The sequence below is a fragment of the Syngnathus leptorhynchus genome, chromosome 17, assembly GCF_054491065.1.
Source record: "Syngnathus leptorhynchus isolate UIUO chromosome 17, UIUO_Slep, whole genome shotgun sequence".
NCBI classification, from domain to species: Eukaryota; Metazoa; Chordata; class Actinopteri; order Syngnathiformes; family Syngnathidae; genus Syngnathus; species Syngnathus leptorhynchus.
This window is the reverse complement of record NC_141211.1, coordinates 7,639,684-7,659,828: the sequence shown is the minus strand read 5'-3', so window position 1 is coordinate 7,659,828 and position 20,145 is coordinate 7,639,684. Positions and strand designations below refer to the sequence as shown.

General features: G+C 44.9%; 1 protein-coding gene across 2 annotated transcripts; it reads left to right on the top strand.

Annotated features, from left to right (window-relative positions):
- The first annotated feature begins 455 nt into the window (after positions 1-455).
- On the top strand, positions 456-20,066 carry sipa1 (signal-induced proliferation-associated 1). 2 transcript variants are annotated; one of them, XM_085936265.1, is made up of 18 exons: positions 456-586; positions 1,153-1,221; positions 1,461-1,633; positions 9,539-11,001; positions 11,067-11,191; positions 11,266-11,454; positions 11,602-11,776; positions 11,955-12,058; positions 12,380-12,537; positions 12,707-13,313; positions 13,971-14,245; positions 14,327-14,695; positions 14,904-15,030; positions 15,101-15,230; positions 16,162-16,260; positions 16,544-16,604; positions 16,893-16,971; positions 17,834-20,066. In XM_085936265.1, the coding sequence occupies exons 4-18, from the start codon at positions 9,879-9,881 to the stop codon at positions 17,975-17,977; spliced, it is 3,765 nt and encodes a 1,254-aa protein (XP_085792391.1). In that variant the 5' UTR covers positions 456-586; positions 1,153-1,221; positions 1,461-1,633; positions 9,539-9,878; the 3' UTR covers positions 17,978-20,066. The 2 variants fall into 2 exon arrangements, with proteins under 2 accessions (XP_085792391.1, XP_085792392.1); XM_085936266.1 differs by lacking the exons at positions 456-586; positions 1,153-1,221; positions 1,461-1,633 and adding an exon at positions 7,334-7,399.
- Positions 20,067-20,145: the final 79 nt, after the last annotated feature.

Genomic DNA, 20,145 nt, shown 5'->3' with positions numbered 1-20,145 from the left:
TTCTGTTGAGTTGTGCAGATCACATTAAGGGTGATAAAAATTGCAATGATTTATTCATCATGGGCTCACTTTTTAATGACCAAAACCTAGCATTTCTTACCCATACTTTGGCATAAATGGTTTTGTACTTTTTGGCTCCTATCAACACATGCCTGTTTTTATTTTTTAAAATGGTTCTTATCTGCTCATGACACTCACTGCACCGACAACACGGCCTCCCACACATTCCCCTCCCTGCCCCCAAACTCCTAACCCCCACACTGCTCAGAGCTTGACCAGCGTTGTTGACCTGCTAACCCACAACAACCATATGGTCTGACCGGTGGGACTGCGTACAGTAATTAAAGGAGAGGAGGGTGTGGGACACTCCCCTCCTCCTCCTCAATGGAATAATATTGAATGTTTATTTTCAACTTAACAGGTGTGATTATTAAGTTTTTTTTGTTTGTTTTTTTAGGAAGATGAAGCTACAAATATGGATGCCAAGAAAACGCATCGTCCGGTCCGGTTACAGTGCTCTAATTGTACGCAAGCAGGTTGATTGTTTGCAATGATGTCAGCCGCTACGTTTGGGGAGTACACGGAGGTAGCTGAGCTCCAAACAAACAGTCCCTTTCTCACACACACATGCACCCTATTCTCAACTCTGCCCCATTTTGAGCCTTTATCTAGTCTGTCCAGAAATGTCAGAGAAAACGCAAATGGGCCCTTGTGCGCACAGATCAACACCTTCATAAATCCCCACCTGATGCCACCATTTCCGATATCTAAAATATATGATAGTGACTAAAAAAGCTAAAGATTCTTGTTAAGGAAAAAAGTCCCTCTTAAATTTAATACGGTCTTCAAGGTTTTGTGTAACTTTGGAGTAATCTTGCCAGCAAATGAACACGCATGAACTCCCAACAACTTTTGTGAAGGCAATGAAGATATAAGTAAAAGTTTGGTTAAGTGTCATAATGAATTGCTGCATAAATACGCAGCATGAAAAAATAAGCTTTACTGACTGCAGGATGTGACAAAATTACATCATCGTGTCACCTCAGTGCGTGTGCATGTTGTCACATTAACGTGACATCACTTAGTCCTTTCATATCTCACCAATCACAAAATTCCATTTATGAGCTCTTTTATTTTTTTTTATTTTTTTAGCTCCAGCTGACCACTGCTGCCTCACTCTGTCAAGGAGACCAGGAGAGGGGAGGAGACTGGAGCTAAGCTGTGTGTTTGTGCATGTGTATGCATGTGTGTGTGAGAGAGAGAGAGAGAGAGAGGAGGAGAAAGAGGGGGTTGGCTTCAGTGTGATGTGAATGGAGCACAAGCGAGAGAGAGAGAGAGAGAGAGAGAGAGAGAGAGAGAGAGAGGAAGACAGCACACATCAACCTGCCTCTTGACTTAGCGAACAGAAAACAGACACATTAGGAAGTGTATATGATTGTTTGCTCTTTTTTTATTTTGAGACAGAGGAAGAGAGCAGCAGACAGGAGGAACTAAGCCAAGTGGAGGAGGTGAGCGAGCCCCAGCGTGGAGATAGATAGCAGAAAAATGCTGCCATGGGGAGAGAAGGGGAGGGAGTCGGCCGAGAGGAAGAGGATGAAACGAGACCGGGTGGAGCGGAGCTGAAATGTTGGAGGTAAGACGCTTTCCTTTCTTTCCTCAACGTCCAGCTACGGCCCTGTCTTCTTTCTGACCGTAACATTTGGAAGTGCATACACAAGTAGAATGTGTGGAGGCATGCACACAATTCAGCCAGCAAAGAGGGGGATGAAATAATACCTCGTGTCATCATGTCTTTTGTCCCTCCATTTGTAGTGTTAACTGTCGTTGGAGTGAGCTAAGACAACCCCCCCCCCCCCCCCCCCCGAAAGCCACCTTGTGTGTCATTACTGCACAACAGTGAGGGATTCAACCCAGTTAGCCACCTTTGTCGCATTTCATCACTAGCCCTCCTCCTCCCCCACCTACCCCCATCTCCCCTGTCTCTCTATTGTGAGGCCCCAATTGTCTTAAAAAAAAAAGCCCCCCACTATGACACAGTCAAGGAGTGGATGCAGGCGGGGATGGAGGGAGGCAGCCAGATAAGATGAACTGAACATGCATGGACAAAAAAAAAAGCAGTAGGATTTGGCTGCTAATCCTAATTTTCAAAGACAAGAACAAAAAAATACATTGCCACGTTTGGTTTGCAAGCTTTTGTGCGCATGAAAGGTGATGTGGTGATATCATTGCACGTGACGTGCAGAGACAATGACGGTGAAATGAATTGGGGTGTTGTTTTCAAGGTGGCATAGAGAATGAGGGATGCTAGAGTCAGCCAACCCCCCCCCCCCCCCTCCCCAGCCCCAATCACCACCACCTTTCTGCACCCTGTAATTTTCAGATGGGGCTAGTGTGTATGTGTGTGAGCCAGAGCGCAAGACCCGGGCCTTTTGGATAGATGCTGTAGGGAGGAAAGATGCAGGGATGGAGTACCTAGCATGCAGTAATAGAGACACAACAGCAGCAGCAGCAGCAGAAGCAGTCACTTACATAAGCCAGGCCACTCAAAGGACGGGGCATTTAATTTACATTGAGCCGCACCCCCCCCCCCCCCCCCCCCCCCCCCACCACCACCACCACCCGCCCCACCCCCCGCGCTACATGCTATTCATTGTGGTTGACATGAACGCTTTAAGCCGCAAAATGCTGTTTTACCCCGAGATGATAGAAAGACTCACTAAAGGTGAAAATGATATCAGCATGAGTAATGCAAAGCTTGCACTGACATAACGTTGCCGTCAACCCACTGATGTGGAGTCGATGAACTGTAACAGTTGTATGCGTTACTTGAATTCGATGAGTTTCTTTTTTTAACTCCAAGTTTCATTTTCTTTTGGTTTGCATCATTGGTTTCAACTTGCTTTTTTGTCTAGGTGTTGATTGCAATCTGTATTCTTGTATGATTTTGTATTCAGGCCAGTGGAAATTTGAATCTATACAAAACATACAGTTACTAACTCAAGTCAACTTTAGCGGAAACCTGACTTAACCGTGCGGTTGTTTTACCCAGCAAGTTGGTAAATTCCCGTGAGAAGTGCAGTTGTTTGACCCATATTGGGATTTCCGATTATAGCTGCCACAAACAGACAGACAAAACTTCAAACACAGTCAACTTTTTAAGTGTGAAAAGCAACACAGCCTTTAGGCAAATTAAAACCAAATACTCAAAATAATGATACAGTTCAAAGATTTTGCATATAAACGTTAAATAGAAATTGTACCTAAATGAAAACTTTTAAACAAACGCTTCTTAAAATTAAATGCAAATGGTTTGTGTTTAAAAAAGTTCAATATAACTGAACTGTGCCTGGCTATTTCCTGAATATAAACATGTTATTTAACGATGTGGTTTTATACTTGACTCACTAGATGGCCACTTCTCAAGAAGTTACAAAACTGTTAGAGGCCAACCAAGCACTTCATTTGAGTGTCAAAATTCCCTTAAGGCGCCTGTCGAGTGTTATTTGAAGTTTTGCCAACAATCTTCCCGATCCATTATTGTTTGCTCTTTGCAAATATTGGTGTGCTCTGTGATGAGCAGCGGCAGCAGCAATGTGCAGTAAAAGTGAGTCACACTCAAGGGAAATAAACTTCTGCTCTAATGGTTGGTCCTATTAGCACCGTAACTACTAAAACAGCACAAATAGTTTGCGGTCATTAATCAGCAATGATGCCCAAAAACGCAATAGAAGGGAAAGCAGAAGCAACTCAAGGGGGAGATTCGGTTTTATTCAGAAGCTCTGTGTGTGTGTTAGTTAGGACGTGGCAGCATTATGGCTTTCATAAAGGCAACCTTTTTGATTCACCGCTCGTTTTGCATCACGTGCACATGTAACACGTGGAAGCACTGTGTTTACTCTGATGTAAATACCTCTTAACCTCAGTATTTTGGGAAATTTTTGGTTCTCTGTCGTCACAAAGTCCCTCTCGATATAGTCCCGCGTACACACATTAGAGCATTAGGCCGTGCGGTGGCAGTACTTCTCATTGTTCAAGTTGCCATTACACAGGAGAAGTGCACTCAAGGCCTTTCAGAGCCATTGAAAGCCAGCACATCACCACCTGCAAATAGCTGCTAAAGGGCACAAAACATCCTGCCCAGAGACCGATGTAAAAATACATTTTTGTTAGAATAATAGATTGCACGGGCGGGGGCCTCTATTAGGCAGCCGCTTGCCTCTCTCCCGTGCAAAAGGATGTCACTTACAAAGCAGCTGGAGCAGATGCATTTCACTGCTGCACCAAACAAACGTGCCACCGTTAGCAAAGGAGGGGCATCTCCTTTGCACTCAAATTCATTTCAAACCACTCCTAAACTGTGTATTAGAAAAAATAAGCCGTTTTGCGCAGCACCATTGTTAGCATTCAAACTAGTGCTAGATCTAGGTCAGAAGGTGCACAGTTAGCGAAGATTAAGCCTCTGGGAAGACTCTTAATTGTGTGCGGTTGCACTAAATCCATTGTGCACCAAGATAATTATTTTAATAAAGGGCAAATTAGGACGGAATATTACAGTTTTATTGGTAATGTTTTGTCTTGGACAGAAAAGCTATGATGACACTTTAGTAGTATTTGCTTAACTATCCTGTTTTGGTCCTCAATTTGACGCGGCAGTGCGCTATTTCCACGATGAACTTCATTTTTTGTAATTTGAGTTTTAGAGGGCATATTGTGTCCAGCGCCACGCTATTTCCGTGGCAAGAGCTGAAAAAAAGAACTGCCTGTGAAAGTCAACAAAAGAGTCACAGAGGCAAAGAATTCAGTGTCTTCAAATAATGACAGCAATTTGAGCCCTCTGCTGTCATAATGGACAAGAAGTCTCCAATTTCCCCTTTTGGAAGTGAAAACAACTTATCAGTTAACGATGAAACATTCAGTCAGTCCCAACACTCACAGAGAGTAAACGACTTGATTTCCTCACACGAGTGATTACTTGAAGATGAAAACTGGTTTGTCATTTTTGAATATAAACAAGGAGCAAAGGCGGGCGGTCGGTGTGTTTTCCGCTCGAAATGCTAGTTGTGCTTTTCCTCTGCATGATGAGTAGAAGAACAGAAGCGTTCACAATCAGAATAATAGATGTAGTCATGAAGGCTGACTTTCTTTCCATCATTTTTTTGCTCATCAGCCATGCTCCCAACACACACACACACACACACACACACACACACACACACACACACACACACACACACACACACACACGACAGAGGGACAGCTGCCTTTCCTGTCACCACGAGGACAGCGCACAACATCCATGGCCACTATTTCGCTACACTAGTAAAACACATCACGCCATTCCTCACCAAATCCCAAATAACACAATTGCCACAAAGTTTATTTGGAAATATACAGGAAGTGGTAGCGCCATGTTGATGTCATGGCAAATCCATATCAAACAATAGAAGTGCATGCGGCGCGAAGGCCACGATGGGAACAATAGCTTTTACTCGACACCGCTTTCAGCTTGGATTTTTTTTTTTGAAAGAGGAACTCGGTTATTAATATCCACAGTACCATAGAAAGAGCTTCTTTTTCTTTGCTTCCTTCTACTGTATGTTAGCTGATGCAAGTGATTGGTCGATCATGTCTATGCACATTGCTGTACAAATATCATTAGATTATAGTTCCGTTTGCTTTGAAATACACACACAGACAGACAGACAGACGTGTTTTTTTTCATTGAAGCTGTCACTTTACGTCACCCCGACCCCAAACAAAATCTACCCAAGCAGAACTGAAACTCCACCAGAGCTTACTGAAAGTCTCATGTAAAAATGAACTTCTAGTTCAGTGGTTTAAGCATGAGACATTTACTGTAATGCAGTTTCCCAAACCTTTCAGCTGAAGACCCAAGTTCAAAAAATAATTGGTCCCTCTCCTAATCCCTAACTTAGAAACCAATCACATGTATCACCATGACATTGACATAGATATTAGACATTGTTTACATTTCATCTTTATTTGATAAGATGTTTTTTAAAAATCTGTACTTATCTGCAAGTCTTAGGCACCATAGTTTTGGTTATTTGAGATATAAATCATCTACTAACTATAAATCAACGCTTTGATGAAGATATAAATCATCTACTAACTATAAATCAACGCTTTGATAACAAAAGCATCATGTTTATATTTCTTCATCCATTTGTTTCTTAGTCAGCAGGTTACTTCCTGGTTTCTGGAGGATAGCAGATGACAGGCCTCTAAAATCCAGTGTCTGGACCTTTATCAATGTAGCATGTTTTTGGATTCCACCAACATATCAAAAACGAGAAGAGACTCCAGGATTAGGGGTTGGCTTAGTAAACCATTTGATCATATTTTCAAATCTTTCACTCTCAGGTGCAGTGGGTTGGAGGAGTTCATGTGTCTTATTGAGACTGATCCTTGCAAACTGTCAGGCCAAAGCAGCTGAAATATTTTCCTGTCCAAGGCATAACAGAAAAAAAGCGAGAGTAGTGCAGTGCAATCGACTTAACAGCTTTTGGAAGGAGTCCAGTTCACTGTCCGCAGTGTGACTCGGACGGGGTGGGGCTCGTGAAGGGAGGGGATGGGGGGGTGGGGGTGGAGCTTTGGACTGAATTTGACCATCAGACCATCCCATTAATACACTTTTACTTTACCTGAAAGCATCACCAGCAGAACCAGCCAGTGTGAAAAGGTTGAGCGGCAATGCAGAGGTGCAACTGGATCTAATGTAAGAGTGTTGTATTGGATCAATAAAGAGCGTTGGTTTTACATTTCCAGTAATCAATCTCTTATTTTAGACTCACCAACTGATGAGGCAGCTTTTTTACGACTGTGAACACCTTCGACATTGAACTTTTGGTCAAGCGGTGTTAAGAATTCACAGAGAAACCGATTAGATCACGGCACAATCGACCCTCCGCTAAAGTCGTGCGAGCGTTAAGTACAAATGATGACGACACTCATCCTCTCTGGGTTCAAATGTCAGTCATCTCTTCCTGTTTCACAGGACGCTTGCAGTGTGCAAAATATGTCAAGCGACAATGACTTCCCCAAAACAGCGTGCGTGTCTGTCTCTTTTCACTTTGTGCATCTGTTATTGACATTGGATGAAATATTCTCAAGATTTTGTCAGAGAGCTAAAAGATAATTTTTCATCAACTCACATGGTGATAGTGTTTCATCTTTTTGATGCTCTTGTATTAGATTTCGCTTTAGTGCGCAGGTGCACCCATTAAAGCGGCAAAATCAAGAAGTTGACCATTCTTTGGTGCACTTCCTCCTCTGGTTTATTTAAAAGCATTGAGTTGACTTCATGTTGATCTGGCTGTAGACTTGTGGCTCCGATGGCGCGAGGGGTCATCCACCACTCTGACTGAGACGAGCTAACGTGAGTGCGCTGCTATTATAATCGATCATCACTATACGTATAAAGTGCTGTTCGCTAATGAGCACATCAACTGCAACAATTTCTTCCCACGCCGGAAAGTGCAATCTCTAATTATTAGTTTGTGTCATAAAAACAATAACATCAGTGGTAATTGTAGGATTCCATACATCGTTCTAAGAAGCGGCCTAAGCAGGCACCACTTGTAGCTTGTAGTATTGAGAGCCTTTCAAAATGCATTTACTGTTTATTCCCATAATGTCCTTAAGTTATTTTTTATTGCCACTCAGCCGTTCCTGCTATCATTCATTGATCCGTTTATATTGGTTAAAGCCAGACTGACTCATGCTGCACTGCTCACTGGGTAATATCTAGGGAAACATTAGACTGTGTATTCATCTTCAATGATATTTTTCTCAGTGTACGATTGTTCTTTTATAATAAACAAGTTAAATTGCAAAATTTCTTTCAGAAGATCATACTTCAATATCAAAAAGAAGTACACCGCACAGTTCCTCTTGACGTTAAACTTCATGTGTCACATGCTTGTCCATAAAGGTTAAAAAGGTGATGTTGTGCTTTGGGGAAAAAAACAAAACAAAACACCACCCTGGATAAATGATTGTAATCGGGTGGCCGTCTTGCCTTGATAGTTCATATGAATGATTAAGGTGGGACATACATTTATTACTGTCATGTATTGTAGGTGTTAAAGCATTCAGCTTAAATTTGCCATTTTTATTCTTTCTTATGCTAAAGAAGAGAGTTTCAGCTATTTTAGTCATCTGAATAGACAGAGGGCTCATTTCAAACAGTGAGGGTGATGTGGCGTAATCACCAAGTCCTGTTGGACAGCATACCACATTTAGACCTGGCATGGGACAGGTTGTCATGGAAACAAGCGCTGATTTAAGGGATGAATGGGGGGGGGGGGGTCTTAAAAATGTTGGCATATGTTCTGTGTCAAAGACAGATTCAATGTTGACGGGGGGAGCTGCACCAGTTTTAGTTGTTGGAACAACATGAAGAATGCGACAATTACGGGCAGTCAAATTGATGTTTGACATGCTCGTCAGCTCAAATAGATTTTGCACCACTGACCTCACTTGGTGATTTCAATTTGGTGCACAAACTCTACTACTTTTGCTTGTGCCAAAATCTGCTATTTGGCCCATTGTCATTCTGTGTCACGCATACTCTGCCGACCTGTGTTTTGGATTTTCTATAGCTAAGTCTACCCCAGCTGACTGTGTGAAAGGCAGAATATACCCTGAACTGGTCACTAGACAATCACATGGCACAAATGTCCGACGCCAACGTTACTAACCACTCAAAAGTCACACGACACAAAGCTGTGGCTGCCCGAATGCTGAGTCAGACGATGTGAATCAACAGTCCACATGGACCTGACACACAATGTGCAGTCAGCAACACTTCCTGCTCAGTCTTCTCATTAGGAGCTTGCATGAAAACACCGGCAGTGGGTGCATTAGCATATCTTGCCGTGCGGCTCAAACCGCCCATTGTGACACGTTACACAACTTTTGTATTTTGTTGTTTGTAAACGCCTCTTTGCAAAAACGTAAAGCTTCCTCTGTATTCATTTGAACTAGGACAGGAAGCAGACAAGAGAGCAGAGTGTAGACTACTGTGGCGTGTATTCTTTGAACTCTTCTTCGCATGCCGCTGCACCTGCTCTTCAGGATGCAAGAGCAAGAGCTGAGATGCATGTGAAAAAGCCTGACAGGAAGAAGCCTCACGCTACCAACAGCAGCGGCACATTTCAGCCTTAGGCAATTGACGTCAGACACGAGAGACCCCCAAAAAAAAACTCTTATCAACCCATTATCTTAGGACTTCAAAAGAAAACCTTTTAATCACAATTGAATTATTATTCCTTGGAATGCATAGTTGTAAAGAATTACAAACGTATCAGTCTGTTTTTGTGGAAGCAAATGTGCCCCACCCACTACTAAGACTGTCTATTGTGGCTGTGCTTTCATGGGCTGGTTGTACTGAGGCTCATGGAGCTATTTAGAAATACTTTGCAAGAGTTTTAAAAATTGCACTGCAAGAGCAAAACAACACAATCAAACACATATGAAATGATTAAATATATTAAAAATGTATTTTCTTTTGTAGGCGCTGAAAAATACCATGTTGGGGGTGCAGACAAGGCCTTGTCGAAGAGGAAGAAGAATCAGGCCACAGTGATGGTCCACCTCAGACCGCAGGAAGCGGCAGCTAGCAACTCCCGGATCACTCCCAAAACTCCCTGCCGAGCACCCGGTTGAACCTCCGCTACATTGGCATTGCTCCGGGCTTCATCATTCACACTCTGCGTGTACAGTCGAGATAATTTCAAGTGATTTGAAGCGAGACTTACAGTAATGCGTCCCATTCGCTGAATAGAGGTTCACGCTTCACATCTGGATCATATTGGAAATCACATCATTGGATTGGAGGTCATTTCCCTAGCAACATGCAATCTGACGACCTTTTCGTACGCAAGTTCCGGCGCCAGAACGTGCGGCCTCCTGTCGCGGCCGTCAATTTTGATCCCAAACGGGAGGCGGGCGTGGTGGAGTGGCCGCCCAGGAGGGAGGGAGATGGGGCCGATGGAGACAACCTGACCCCGAGTCGAGCGGGCCTGACCCTTCGTGCGGTGGGCCGGGGCCACATCATGCAGAGGAGCAACAGCGACGTGACTTTAGGGGACTTGGACTCTGGAGGGAAGGCTGGAGGGAAAGCTACCCGGGCGGTTGGCGAGAAGGTGGGCGCGGGGGCTCAGGGAGACTCTGGGGCGCTGCTACACAGGGAATATGGGAGTCTCTCCTCACTGGAGAGACAGACTCAAGTCCAGGATGCAGGAACTGCAAACCAAGGGCCCCTTAGCCCAAATGCCCTCCGCTTTAAAGACCCCTTCCTGCTTTTAGGACTCCAAGGCAACCCGCCGGAACCTGACGGCTTCTTCCGAGGCTTGTCTTCCGCCACAGGGGACTCCCCAAAACCCGCAAAGCCGCCCAAGCCTGAAGGTCTTAGTAAGAAGTCCAAACCTGTGCCCCCTCAAATCCCTCAGCCAGGTGCTTATGATACCATCGGGGGTGGTGCTTGGGTGAGGAACTTTGCCCACTATGACGTTCAGAGCATCCTCTTTGACCTCACCGAGGCAGCCACCAACAGAGACAGCATTGGGCGCAAAAAGAATATCACCTCAGGGGCCTCTGCTGCCTCCCAGATGCGGCCCCTCTCCCAGGGCACGCCCTCCTCCCCTGCACTGGGCGGCGTGGGCAACGGCGGCATGGATGACCCCGAGCAGTCGCTGCTGCTGGATGAAGGGGACGGCAACGACAACGAGCTCCTCCTCAGCTGCCCCCACTTTCGGAATGAGACGGGCGGAGAGGAGCAGGTGGGCCTGGGTCTGGGCCTGGGCCGATCCCAGGCCAGACGGGGGCTATGGCTGAGCCCACGAACCCCCAACGATGCGGCGTCAGTCCTGGAGGAGCCCAGGGAAAGTCACATCCAGCAGCGGGGCAAAAGCAACTATTTCATCGAACACGCAGATCTGGGGGCACATTATTATCGCAAATATTTCTACATGAAAGGTAAAAAAACTTCAATGTTGTGGCCAGTAAGTGTATACCACTGAATGTGTGAATTCTTATTCCAGAACATCAGAATTTCTTTGGAATGGATGATCGTCTCGGGCCAGTGGCCATCAGTTTTCGCAGAGAGGAAAAGGAGGGCACCAGTGGAGCTCAGTACAACTACAGAATCATCTTTCGCACCACAGAGGTCAACATCAATGTGCTCAATGTGCGGAGACCCCATTGATTGAACTTTTGTCCTGGATTGAATCCTTTCCTCAGATGAAGACACTGCGAGGCTCCATCTTGGAAGAGTCTGTTCCCTCAGCTGCCCGTCACACGACCCCTCGAGGTTTGTCTCCCAAGCGGCTGCTGGAGTTCATCATGCCCGAACTCAACCTGCACTGCCTTCGCTTGGCATCAAACTCCCCCAAGGTCCGCGATACCTTGCTGAAGCTGGATGAACAGGGGGTAAGTGCCAGCTGGGGATCCCCACTGCTATTTGGAATCAGAGCTTTTGGTTTCTTGAACTTATTTGATTCACACTCAACAAAAAGATGACATTCTTTGCAAAAAAAAACACCTTCCACAAACCTTTCTCTCTTTTTTTATGTCTAGTTAAATTTTCAGCGAAAGGTCGGCATTATGTACTGCCGAGGCGGTCAGAGCTCCGAGGAGGACATGTACAACAACGAGAGCTCCGGACCGGCATTTGAGGAGTTTCTGGATCTGCTGGGTGATCGTGTGCGACTGAAGGGCTGGGAGAAATACCGAGCTCAGCTGGACAACAAGAGTGAGTGAAAATGCTCACCACACTCACGTTTTGTTTCAGGAGGCACAGCCATGTAAGCCTGTGATCACTAAACTCATCGTTTGACTCCTTTTGGGAAAATAGCTCTCACTGCAGGATCGCAATTGAAAATACATAATGTTGCCACTTCTTTGCATGACATGTTCCTGTTCTTTTACAGCTGACTCGACGGGGACTCATTCGCTGTACACACGCTACCAGGACTATGAGATTATGTTCCATGTGTCCACCATGCTTCCCTACACAGCCAACAACACTCAACAGGTAAAATTAACTAGTTACACAAAAAAAATGCAAGCACAAAAATGATCTTTTTCCGTCAATTAATACTTCACTGACAGCGTCAACCAAAATTGGTCTCATAATCGTTTTTTATGTTTGATTCAGGTTTTGCATAAAATCATATTAGATTGTACAAGTGTATTTACGTTGCTAGTAGTGTAAATGTATTTAGATCTATTTGTAGCTGTTGAGGTGACAATTTTAGCTCTTGATTTGAAGTTGCCTGAAAAGCTCAAAGTGATTGGTGACTTAATGTATGTGTGGTGTGTTTGTCTAACAATTCCACTTTCCATCATTTTGTAGTTGCTGAGGAAGCGCCACATCGGCAACGACATTGTAACCATTGTGTTCCAGGAGCCGGGCGCGTTGCCCTTCACGCCAAAATCCATCCGCTCTCACTTCCAACACGTCTTTATTATCGTTCAAGTTCACGAGGCCTGCACGGACAACACCTATTACAGGTTTGTGGCGATGTCTTGAATGTGTCTATGTTGCAAAACCATATCAAGCCCACTTTCGCATTTGTAAACCTGAGGAGGTGCGCTCTCAAACTTCTCAAAGGCAAACAAGGCAAATACGGAACGCTACCTGTATTAATCTGTCGATCGTCTTTTTCTCTTTCCCTCTCAGGGTGGCTGTGACACGCTCGAAAGACATGCCATTATTTGGGCCGCTCTTCCCCAAGGGCGCTCTCTTCCCTCGCTCGCCAGCCTTCCGAGACTTCCTCCTGGCCAAGGCGGTCAATGCTGAGAACGCCGCAGAAAAGTCTGAAAAGTTCCGCTCCATGGCCACCCGCACACGACAAGAATACCTGAAGGACTTAGCCGAGAACTACGTGACCACAACGCCTATCGATTCCTCCACTAAGTTCCCGCTGCTCTCCCTGGGAGGCAAGCGCAAAGACAAGTTGAAGGGCGCCAAAGGGGCGGAGCTGCACAGTGCCGGGGCGCTGGTGTGGGCCGTCATGGTGGACAGCGGGGAGGAGGGCGAGGCGGCTGAGTACAAGCTGCCCTGTCTTCTGGGCATCTCGGCCGAGTCGGTGGTGCTCATCGAGAGGTGCACGCGCAGGGTGGTGTTTAACTGCTCCTGCAGGGACGTCATCGGATGGAAGGCGGTGGCCCAAACGAAAGATGGCGGGCCATGCTTGGACATCTTCTATGAGCGCGGCGAGTCCGTGTCCATTAGCGTGATGGAGAGCCAGACTGAGGATTTAAAAGAGGTGGTGCAGAGGCTGGAGGTGGGTGATCATTACCTTGTCATTCATTACTTCTGTAACACTTTATCGGACAAGAAATGGTGACTCAATTGAGTCTTTGAAATTGACCTTTGATGACTCACTGGTGGTGGAGATAGGAGACCAGATGATTGACTTTTGGCTATACATCTCTTTATCAACGATTTATGAAGAATTTGGGGGGTTTTGTGAACCCACTGATCCCTGGTCCCTCCAAGGAAAAAAAATCTTAGCTCCCCCAGTGTGCCTCACTATAGTTAGTGGAGTGGAGTTTGTACTGTATGTCCCACACAAAACTTATTGGAACTTTAGTGTCTTTTCTCAAGGACGGACACCAGTTTCTTGCAACCGGCTTCCATATTTTTTCTTTACTGTCTTTTAAGTAGCATTGAAACGCTGAAAAAAATCTTAATCATCGTCATCCTTCCATTCCTCTTGTTGCTGCTAATCCTGCTCAGAGTGACAGATGAGCTTGAGCCCATCCCAGCTGACTTTGGGCAAGGGCACATATACACAGAGAACCAGTCACACTCACATTCACACTGATGGGCAATTTCTACAGTGTCATAATGACCATCAGTCTTACCTTTTAATCATCATTTCAGTCTATAAACCGCTTTTGGCCGTGCATTTAAGTCTGCATCCTCCCCTCATCTGCAGTTGGTTACCCGGGGGTGTGAGGCCCTGGAGGTCACCCCGCTCCGCGACGGCGTTGGCCAGCCTGGCTTTCTGATGAACGAGGAGGGCTTTGTGACAGAGCTGCAGCGGTTCTGCTATGCCGAGAGCGGCGGGCTGCAGCTGTGGGCTCGCGTGGTGCGCCTATGCGGCCACTCCCTGGTCCACCTCAGCACGGAAGAGAGGAGCAGGCTGCTCCGCACGGCGCATAAGATCCACATCACCGTCATCCCGCCAGACGAGAACGGGAAACCCCGCAGGTGGGAGAAGCTGCCAAGTGGACAGGGAATGTAATATATCAAGTAGGAGAAACTCTGATTCGATTTCTTAATGTTCTTTAGGAGCTTCTCTGAGCTGTACCAGAAAGCCATCAAGGATGCTGAGTGTAAGCCCGGCGAGGACCAGTCCGGTGAGGCCTGGGTGCTTGATGAGCGGGAGATAAAAGAGGAAGATGGGGACAAGCCGCCTAAGGAGGATAGCGTTGACGAGGCGGACGCAGCCAAGGTCCAGGTGGAAGACGACGGGGCGGAAGAGCATCAAGGGCAAAATGAGAGAGATGACCCGGACTCGCTCCTGGTGCCACCGAGCCTGACCTTGTTACGGGCCACCTCCCTGCAGGACCAAACATCCACTCAGGAGCAGGAGTGCTCGCAGCTCACACGCAGCTTCTCTTTAGAGAGGCATTTGTCCTACAGCCAAACATCCGAAGGGTGAGTTAGTGAGACAAACAAGTGCTTTGCGGTGGGTTAGATAAGAACAGCACACAGAATGCAATCCTGCGGATTACTTGTTTGAGTGGTTTGAATTCTCTCGACCTTTGACATCTGCAGTGGATATAAATGTCACCAAGATTTAACAGCAGATTTGCTTTGTTTTTGGTTTTCTCTCTCTCTCACGCCATCTTCATCTTTCTTACAGACACATTTATGACGACGTGGCCTTGAAAGAGAATCCCCACATCTACGAAAATGTCGGCGAGCTGATAGATAACACGCCCGATCTAATACTGGCGGCCAAGCCCAAATTTGCCCTGGAGGACGAGCAGGTGATCTAGCAAAACGCAAAATTCTCTTCAATACCGTTGCTCGCCTTTTAAATCTCTCTTTGTCTCCCAGTTCATTAGCGACTTTGGTGATGAGAAAGCTTCAGCGAGCGAATCGTCTCTGTCTTCCTCGAGGTTGTCATGTGTGGACCGAGCTGAGAGGAACTCACGAGCCTTAAGTCTTCACAACTCCATCACCAAGAGTAAGACTTGTAAAGCTGATTAATGGAAGGCACATACACACTCATTGGACACAACATTAGGTACATATGCGCAAATTCATCAGACAGCTGCATTAAAAAAAAAAAAAAAATTGCAAACATTTCAAAAAAGATTGTTGAACAAAGCTGCTCCAATGAAACAGTTAGAAATCATCTCTGCTTGATTTGTGCCTCAAATGCCTTTTCCTCCCCCCATATCCTCTCTGTGTTAAACCGCTCTTTTCATGATCATCCCTCTGCTCCCCATTGCATCCCCTTTGTCCTTCCGCCCGTCCTTCCTTCCATCCATCCATTCTGCCCCCTTTTTCCGCTAATCTAATATCGCCCCTTGCTCTGCTGCCACCCCCTGCCAGGGCTGTGATGAAAAGGGGGACAGATGGGTGGTGGGAGGGGTGGAGTTTTAGTTCAAGACACTCCTAATGCCATCTGCTGTGCCTCCTCTGAGACTATCAACCTCACCATTTAACAGCCATGACTGGACACCCACTCCGCAGATTTATGATCATATGTGAGGAGGCCATCAATAAAACCAATGGATTAGTTTGCCTTCTGTCGGATCACAAGGTACCTTATCAATTATGGCAATTAGGATTGCTTTTGGACAGTTATAATGGCGATACCCTAAATAATCATTCTCACGTCTGTACTTGATTATCAAAGTCCTGAAATAAATAAATAAATTGCCCTACATTCAGTCTAGACTAAAACATCTGCAGAAGCATCAAGCAGTTCAGCTAAATCCAGCCTTAACACAACAGCACCATCTTGTGGCGACCTTTTTTTTTTCCAAAAACTTTCAATCCAAAACGAGTGCGTCTGCAAAGTGCTGTCGCAGTGTTCTCCTGCCCCAGATGCATTATATTAAAAAGTATTTCACACTGCGGCTGCACTCATCTTAAAATCTTACTCTCAGTTCTCTCCGAGACGACGGATTCCACCGAAGAAGAGTGGCAGTCCATCGCTGACCTGGCCACAGCCTGCCGCAGCATCCTGGAGGCGCTGTCACGCGAGGGTGAGCAGCTATTTAACCGTGCAATGATGTGAATGTCAAATCATCATCAGGAGGGAAACTAATGGCATACCCGTCTTCACTGATTTGTGGTTATGGTTGTAAAAAAAAATAATAATAAGGGAATGTCAAATGGAAGCAATACATACATTAATCAGCCAGACCATTAGGTACACATACTAAAATAAAAAATGAAAAAATCCGTTTTGCTGAGAAAACAGCTCAAATCTGCTACTGGATGCTCTTTCAGTAAGTGTGATATTATTTAATATGTCTCTTGTCACAGATCGTAAAGCTGGAGACCAATCGGGAGCTGACACAGATGGCAAGTTCAACACAAAGGAAAGGTGGGTCACGGTTGCTGTGCAACAAATGCTGTCCTAATATCTATTATCTCCATAAAGATCCAGGGGGACCATGCAAGCCCTGCCTCAAAAAGCAAAAATCCACAAATAATTGACCAGTCCACATAAAAAGGATTTGTAACTGTGGATTTGTACCAGAAGATGGCGACAAAGCACTTACAAAAAGCTAGTCCTAAAGCACTCACAGCATGCAGCTAGCATGTACACCATGATGAACCCATGTTACGTAAGCAAATGTTTGACTTGTGTCACTGCTCTTGTGTGCTGCAGTGACTCTCCAGGCCACCTTGAGGAGAAAGTGTCACAGCTGGAGGCCATGCTGAAGAAGCTGCAGGATGACCTGCAAAAGGTGCTTTGATTTTCATCTTGGCTCTTTTAGCATTTCCACTGAATTGCACAGGAGATTCAGCAGGTGGGAACAAACGTTGTGCCAGGTGATTTTGTGTCTTGTTTACATGTTCAAGGCCTCCCAGCAATGCCGCTACCTTTACTATAGAGGCAGCCGACTCAGTGCAGAGATGAAATACAAACACTGTTGTTTTTTTGTTTTTTTTCACTAGTACTGTCAAATGTTCTGCACTTGGGTGAATCTGCTGCCACTCTTGTTGTTATTTAAATACCACTGAAGGCTGTAATCAGTATTTTTGCTTTTACACTTGGTTGAACGTAGTCCATGTTATGTGCATGTAGAAAATTGTGTGGAAAATTGTATGTGCTGCGCCAGAAAGTTTACTGTGGACTTTTTTTTCTTTCAGCAAAACGCTGCTTGACGAAAATACTTTGAACACAAAGTTGCCTTGCATTGAGAATTGTCAATACTGTACAGAATTTGTGTCTACCCGATGTGTGTGTACAAAACTTTTATTCCTCCCTATAATTTATATGAAAAGTTATTTATAAAAGCTCTTGACTGGGACAGCAACTGTGACTCTTTTCAATTGTGACTCATTTTATGGGTGACTTTCGAAAACATTGATCTGATGCATTATTATATTATTGTCATTATTATTAAGTGGTTGGGTATTATTTATTTGAGAATTTGAATTTCATAGCTTGTACTCTGCAATGCCTCATATTTCGAACTGACACACATATGACCACAACCCCCGTCCCCACCCTACCTCCACCTCCCTCCCCCCTTTTTGTTCCTGCCACACGCAGCGATCTGAGAGTTGGCCTTTTGTTTTTGTTTGTGTGCCCGTGTCTTTCAGGAGAAGGAGGACAAGGCGGTGCTGCAGGCCGAGGTGCAGAGCCTGCGGCAGAACAACCAGCGGCTGCAGGAGGAGTCGCAGAGCACGGTAGCACGCCTCATCAAAGTCACCGAGCTGCTTTGCAACGTCAACAAACCCAGTTAGCGCACGCCGCCTCCTCTAAATGCTCCTCCGGCAAACAACAATCAGCAGAACGACGTGCGTGTGATCTGATCCGTCCCCCTGACGCACGTCCACATCCTCCTGCCTGCTGGTAAAGGTGTATGCAAATGGACTCTGAAAAGTAAATGACATTCCCTTGCAAGTGTGTACTTCTGGCTGCTGTTATTCTGCTATGCCCGAGAGATCTCTTTATGTGTGGGTGCGTGTGCGCATCTCTTACTGTACTTTGCTTCAAATACTTGACAAGCTGGGCTGATCAGCACTTCCATTTGAAGTTACGACTGAGAGCATGTTAATCTGAAAATTGACCAAAAGTGTACACAGACAGCTTATAGTATCACATGTACACTATGTGTGCGTGTGGCGTGTGTTAAATGTGATGAGTAGTGTTACATTATAGTGTGGAAGGTGTGTTTCAAAAAAAATCTGAGGAAAAGGGGGCCAATTGAAAGCCTCTCTAGAATGCCAATTTCTTGCTTCTTAGTAGTACTGTACTCAAGTTTTAGAAAGGGATGCTGCTAATAATCCCTTGAGTAACTAAAAAAAGGGAAACCTGCACATATGAGGAAAAATAAGATGAGCCTGAAAAAGGGGGTCAGCCTCCCTTGCAGACATACAATGGCAGGAAAGAAAAGCTTCCTTCCACAACTTGTTTTCCTCGAACCTCACTTAATATTGTAGCAGCCATACTGTAGAAATTCTCCTCCTACTGGCCTCGGCGCGCCAAACGGCAGCTTTGACAGACAAATATCAAACTAGAATACAATGGTTTGTGACTGCTTGCTGGCCTTTAAGTGGTAGCAGTGAGAGGAAATCTTCCAAACTTGATTTTTTTTTTTTTTTTCTTTCTAGATTCTTTGCACTTTTTGGGTAAAATCAGCACTGGACAGAGGCACATATTGGATTGGATTTTTTCTGCTTGTGCTCTATCTTACCTCACTTTTTTTTGTTTGTGTGGGCGACCGCCAACATGACGTGTTTAAAAAAAAAAAAAAAGAGACTGACTGGTTTTCCTCAGTGCCAACTAACGCCCAGGCAGCTCAGAATCAAGATCCTTTTATCAATTGCATTTCCAACTCAGACTCTCAATGCCCTTGTTTGGTGTATAAAGTTTTCTCTTGTAATTTTATTTTAGAGTCACTGTGAATACCTGGTACCAGCATATTAAGATACAGTATATAGAGATTTAATGATGAATCTAATAATGATTATCCGTATGTGAGGATGCTTTGTACAGCTCCTGTTATACAGATCTTGTGGACATGCTGAAGCCTCTGGACTGAACTATCGGTGTGAGAAGAACTGTATCTCGTATTGTTGTTTAGATTGTGAGAGGTCGGTGAAGCATGAGAATGTGCCAAGCAACATCCAAACTTCCCCTCCGTATGTGTATGTGTGTGCGTCAAAATGTAACTTATTAATCATGCAAATGTGGATTTTATTGTCACAGTTGAAACTTGAGGGAAAAATGTGAACAAGCAGTGAGGGGCAAGGCGTGCTTGGTTTGAAATGTGACTTTGTATTATCGTAGGAAGACAGCAGTGATAAAATCATATCTGTAAAGCTCACATTCTAGCTTTCACAAGGTCTTAAACACCATTAGGTACGCCTTAACGAGCAAGGACGGTCAAAGTACGAGTTCTCCGACTTTGTGCCTGCCTGAAAATTTCACGTATGTTTAGCCAGCTCACTTTTATCATTTCTTTGTCCCACGCTTGCACTGACTTGAGGTTTTGGTTGCAGATGAAAATCTTAACATCTGATCTGATGTGTGAGCAAAACAGATTTGAGATGATTTCGATGATGATGCGTGGGGGTTGCTGAGGTTTCACAACAAAATGTTGTAAGTGAAGCAATCAGACAACTGTAGGATTTCTCAACCTGAATTAAAGTGGAAAAGGGTGCTTAATTGATGATGCATTGCAATCAAGTTGAATGTCCTATTTTTTTTCCTCAATGCTCAATTACGGGTATTGTGTTTAAAAATAAACCCATTGATTTTTAAAGACACAAACAATAAGAAGTAACTTAAGCTACTGTCATGTTCACAGTACAGCATGACACCATCATATAAAACATTGCATTTCCTTAGTCTTTCCTCATGTGAGTCTTTTCTTAAACAACAGCCCAAGAAGAATGTTCTCTCATCT